This window comes from Pygocentrus nattereri, chromosome 27, assembly GCF_015220715.1.
Source record: "Pygocentrus nattereri isolate fPygNat1 chromosome 27, fPygNat1.pri, whole genome shotgun sequence".
NCBI lineage: Eukaryota > Metazoa > Chordata > Actinopteri > Characiformes > Serrasalmidae > Pygocentrus > Pygocentrus nattereri.
Genome location: NC_051237.1, coordinates 7,528,897 through 7,534,896, shown reverse-complemented (window position 1 = coordinate 7,534,896; position 6,000 = coordinate 7,528,897). Strand labels below are relative to the sequence as shown.

Here is a 6,000-nt window from a genome sequence, read left to right as displayed (position 1 = left end):
GTCCTTTTCTGAGCATATTGTGAACATCGTCAATACTTAAAGAGCACTGAGCAACTGCTTGTATTTAGTGCAGGACAATATCTGAAACATTTAATAAAAACTGTTGTACACATAGTTTTTGACCTTTTTATATACCTCAACTGATGCATTTTGTCTGTTCCAACTTATCAAACTTTTTAAAAACAAAATATTCTTATACATTTAGTGTACCATGAAAATATTTTCAAGTATTATGACATTACAGTTGCATGCAATATTTTGGGTGTCCCTGATTAAATTACCTGTCTTGTCGATTCTCTAGATGAAACATCATTTACAGAGAGCACACTTCTGCACAGTTTAATACACATTTATTGTTTATTTGCTGAATTTAACATATTGGGAAAAAATAAAACATAAACTGTGACATGTAAAATTTATGGCATATTTTATATTTCATGTTTTATTTTTTTCCAATATGTTCAACTCAAATAAATAGAAACGGTGCACCAAAATGTGCAGATAAATGACATATTTAAGTAATATTCATTTATTTTCACTAAGAAAGTCAAAAAAGTTTGTAATTTTAGGCTTTACAAATACATTTTACTAAAAACGTGTTCATACTCCCCCTAGCGTTATATGTCAAACTAATAATTCAGCAAGATTCAGACAATCAAATTCTGCTAACTGAAATGTTGACTTTGGACAGTTCACTTGTGTTACCATAAAACAATGAGAAGAGCAACAAAAAACCCTTTTTTTTTTACAAGAAAATCTTTATTGATGTTGTATCAATACTATCAAGTACTGCAGATTTTGTATAAGCTGACAAAACATTTTCAGTCAAAAGAGTGCATTTAATACCCAAGGCCTATTGCACAGCGTGAATGCAACAGCCATGTATACAACAACAAAATCCTATAATCTGATACATAGTACATTAAAAAAATAGAAGAAATAAAAGTTGACAAAATATTCCTTTAACAATGGTAGTATGCTAACTACAATACTTGTCAATGCTGTTAAATATTTTTTTGTACATGTTATTTCAATGGGTGCTTCGGTAGGCAGACATTCTTGCTGATTTATCACATATGTATAAATACACCTTCATTAAGTTCATGTGCAAATGGGATTAGTTGTTTGAAATCTTCTCGTCCAAAGCAAACAAAAATCCCTTACAAACCGAAGCTTGAATCTTCTTTATTTTAAAAGGAAAGGAAAACAAAGTCTAGCAGTTCTGAGAGGAAACAGTACATTGAATCTACCTGACAATTTACTATCCATTTCACTCAAAAAAAAAATTTAAAACCAAAGGCCTCCATGGTAAAATCAATGGAAACGATTACATGTTAATATAAATGAAATCAGTCCGTCACAAATGTAGTAACACATTTGGAGTAATTATTTCGATAACAGGGAAAGGCCTCTCAGAATGCTGACTGACTACACTGGCACAGTGAAAAGCAGGTCAATAGTGGATAAATGATGATGACCACTGCATGTCATTTCAAGTCTTTTTGATATTTCATGGTTCAGACTTTGCCAGTATGTTTCTAATGATAGTAACATGTTAGTAACCAGTTAATCTGTTAAAAAGCCATGCAAGCTGTTCACACTTTATCAACATTCTTTGTTTTTATTCTTTATACAATCCTACAGTTCACAAGATGAATATATGTTTAGGCCACCAAGCTATTACATGTACTTGATGCTCCCCTTCACAAAAAACCTCTTTGTTACTAGTTTCTATGAGAATGTGGGCAATATAGGATTTCTAAGATACAGGTGAAACAACAGCAACCTATTCACTTGTCTATGCTACTAAAATTTTGCAATAGCCAAACCCAACGATCGATTTATAAGATATATTAAATGGCAAATGTGTAAAAGGCACAATCTGACATTCATAAAAAGGTTTTGACAGTGGGCCATTCTCACAGCCCATCATAACATGTATGCTTTTTTTTGAGAGAGGTTTATTATTATTACAACCCAGTGTGAAGAATTATTGTTTATCTGAGTCTGTAAAGGCCTGTACTTATTTCTTTCTATTATGGCTGTTCTCAGTGAACCAGTTAACGTGTTATTTTGCTAATAAGCATTCTATTCCCAAGTCTGTCATGTGTTTATACATAAAATATCAAAGTCTGTTCCAGACAGCTGGAGATCAGAATTGACAATCTCAATGTCTAATTACAGATGGTATAAATGTCTGTTTTTAAAAGACACAACAGTTAAGAGCTCTGTAACTGCCATTTTAAGCCACTATATCTGATTCTATGAACAGTGGCAAATAGGGATCAGTTGAAATTAGACAATTTTTAACAGACAGATCCAGTGCATTTGTCAAATCTGTTCATAATCATGAACTAATCATTCAATACTTGTTGATCAAAACATTTTTGTGCAAGCAATTTACTCATTCAAAGTAATGAACATCGGAATAGCAATTTGGGATGTTGTGTACAATCCCAATCCCAAAGTAATTAATGGACCAAATGTTCCACGATGCAAATGGCACAGTTCACAGATGAATCACCGCCATGTCTTGAAGCAACATTTGTAAAAGTTCTGAAAATAAATCTAATTTGAATGACTCCTGGATAATGTTATACAGGGTAGACAGAAATTATTCAGCTAGGGATGCCTGCCATTTAATATTAAACTTTATAAAATACAGAACTCATCACTTGGATAATTGCTGATGTCATGTCATGGCCACAGAACATACTGCATAACAACACGATGTCAAAGGCACTACAAACTGAAGAAAAGGCTGGTTTGCATATGTTAGAGTTATACAAATAACCATTGTGCCTCTTCACTCTTAATCCACTAGCAGTCCATTAATTGCTAAAATGTTCTCATAAAATATATGCTAGTAATATGGGGAAATAATACTTATGTAGTCTTTAGTATTGTTACATACTGAAACTCGTTTTGCATTCAAAATAATATCCAAAAGCTTTCCTCTTCAAGGATAAGGATAATCCTCTTCACATAGATATCACCAAATCTGGCATATTAGCAACAAATTGTAAGTAAACAAAAACACATTTCATGACTTTGGGTTTAGATTTATGACTTCACTCCCTACAGTAAACTTAAAACCATCAGGGTAGTAAAGAATATCTGTCAATATAAAATGTGGCACTGAATGAAAAGCCTATGTGAAATGAGAGGAAAGGTTTGAACTGAATGTGACTGCAGCCAGGGGAACACACAACCCCAGAGTCAAAAAGATGGAGTTCGATGGGAGAAAGAACATTTGGCAAAGTGTGCAGTCACATGGGTAAAACTGTTACTTACACATTGTCTGATTCCATTAAACAACAACATCAATTAAAATAACAAAAACAGCAACAAGAATAATACAACACTTATAATAACGTTATAATATAGGCTGGAGATCCGAAAAACAAAGGGAAACATTAATAAAACCAGACATTTCAAAAGGCTAAAACAGAGACACAGCATAAAGTTTTCATCTCCTGCTTTTATCTAGGCTTGTCTGTTGTTCAGTCTTTCCTGTTATTGCTGTTACAGGTGTTACTTGAGTGACTGCAGAGCACTGGAATAATAACTCATGGCTAATATAGACTGTTATGTAGGGCACAGTAGGAACCCTGAGAAGGATGAATGGATGTACTCAGTGGAGTAGAGCCCATTTGCTTGGTCAGATGGCATCTGCACCCAAACCTGGTCGTTCTCCTTCAGCTCCAGCACTGCACTACCTGATGCCTGGTCCATATAACCCTTCTTGTATTCATCGTAGGTGTATGTGGCAGGCACATTGTTTTTGTACAGTGCCACCCATAGGCTGGTTCCCTTTACATGAACATGATAAGCAAAGTAGTAGATTCCAGGCAGAGGGCTGGTGAAGATGCCAGTAGCAGGATTGTAAGCATTCTGCCCATTGTATAGAGTCCTGTCAAATTTGATGGGCATACCAGATGGTGGAAAAGGTGTGGTGAGGATGGCAGTGAAAGCAGGAGCCATTGTGGCAGAAAACTCACCAACACCAAACTGTGGTTTTTCAACACCGGGCCGTGTTATTGATTCTCCAGCTATATCAGGTCCTTGAAGCCCTGCCACTGTAGTATCGCCATTAGAAGGCCCTGGTGGGCCAGGTGGGCCAGGAGGACCTGGAGGGCCTTGAATACCATTTATTCCAGGAAGGCCTGTTTTTCCTGGTGGTCCTTGTGGACCTGGTAATCCCTGGTCCCCATTCTTTCCATTCCCTGGGGGTCCTGGCAGACCTTGTTCGCCTTTCAACCCTGGAATGCCCTGTGGTCCCATATGTCCTGTGGGTCCCGGTAGACCAGGAATACCAGATAAGCCACGTGGTCCTGGGGGCCCTGGAAAACCATTTTCTCCTTTTGATCCTGGTCCCCCAGTCAGACCTGGATTACCTGGCAAACCAATGTGACCTCCTTCACCTTTAGGACCTGGTTTTCCAATGGCTCCATTTGGCCCAGGAAGCCCTTTATCCCCTGGGATGCCAGGCTTACCTGGCAAACCACTGGGACCTTGATCTCCTCTGAGCCCTGGCAAGCCAGGAGGTCCTTGAGGACCTAATTCTCCCTTCAGACCAGGCATGCCATGTTTTCCTGGAAGGCCCATTGGACCTTGTTGACCTGGAGGCCCTGCCTGCCCATTTGGCCCCATATCACCTGGAAGACCATCCAGCCCAGGTTCTCCTTTATCACCTGGAGCTCCTGGTACCCCAGAGAGACCTCTGTCTCCTTTCTGTCCTATAAGGCCAGGTTTACCATAGCCAGGAGCTCCAGGAAATCCAGGGGGACCCCTGACGCCTGGTTCACCTTTTGGTCCGAGTGGACCTGGTCTTCCAGGTACACCATCAACCCCAGGCTTTCCCAGTCCAGTTGGCCCAGGTGGCCCTAGCTGTCCTGGAGGACCAGCATCCCCAGGAAGACCTTGTAGTCCTGGAAGCCCTTGGTCTCCTTTTGGCCCTGCAGGCCCTGGTAACCCATTAAGTCCAGTTTTGCCCACACCTGGGTTACCAGGAGGTCCAGGAGGTCCTTGAAGGCCAGATGGGCCCCGGATGCCTGGTTGACCTGGTTTACCATTGCCATTTTCACCTTTGAGCCCCTTATCACCAGGCAAACCACGACCACCTTTTGGCCCTGGATCACCTCTAGATCCTGGTGGACCTCGAACTCCAGGAAGCCCTGGTTTGCCATTCAGTGAGAGACCTGCAGGTCCAGGTGAACCTGGTTGTCCTGGTAATCCCCGGGGTCCAGGCTCACCTTGAGGTCCAACCTCGCCATTGTTTCCTGGTAGCCCTTTGGGCCCAACTTTTCCTGGTAGACCTGGTAGTCCTGGCTTTCCAATTCCTTGTAAACCAGATGGTCCCTGGGGTCCTGGCTGACCATTAAGACCTGGTTTCCCTATACCTGGTTTCCCTGGTAAACCTGCGGGACCAGGTGGGCCCCTAGGCCCTGGTTTCCCTTGAGGGCCTGGCTCCCCTTTCACCTTCATCGAAGGCTGATAATCTGAAAAAGAAAATGTCAGTCATGGTACATGAGGGATACAGGATGTATACTTTCACAAATCATTGTTTTTGGTACAAAACCTCATATCACCAAAATGATCATTTTTCAGGAGAAGAAAAAAACTTTTTTTAACTTTGAGTGGAAGTTAATGTAAAAATATTTTTGGAACAGTTTCACTTGTCATTTATCATGACAGTTTCACGCAATGTAAAGGACAGCTGCTGTTTTTAAATTCTACTAAAAACAAAACAAAACTACTACTACTAAAACAAAAATTAAAATATAAGCCTTTTTCAGAATTATTGCTATGTATTGTTAATGATTTGTTTAGTGGTTGATATATTAAAGGATTGGTTTTGCATCACATTAAATTATATTGCTTATATAAAGAAATAAAACTTCTTTGATAACACATTCACTGAATAGCTGCATCTACAATTGCACTCTGGTTTCCTCCCACAGTCCAAAGATATGTGGTCAGGCCAAATGGAGATGCTAA

At 39.6% G+C, this 6,000-nt stretch overlaps 1 protein-coding gene across 2 annotated transcripts in view; it reads right to left on the bottom strand.

Moving 5' to 3' along the window:
- Positions 1 to 743: 743 nt before the first annotated feature.
- Positions 744 to 6,000, bottom strand: part of col8a2 (collagen, type VIII, alpha 2) — a 55,207-nt gene continuing 49,950 nt past the window's right edge. For both annotated transcript variants that reach the window (XM_017694264.2, XM_017694274.2), the window contains exon 3: positions 744 to 5,501. In XM_017694264.2, coding sequence (XP_017549753.1) covers positions 3,589 to 5,501 — 1,913 coding nt within the window. In that variant the 3' untranslated portion in view covers positions 744 to 3,588. The remainder of the gene's footprint in view (positions 5,502 to 6,000) is intronic.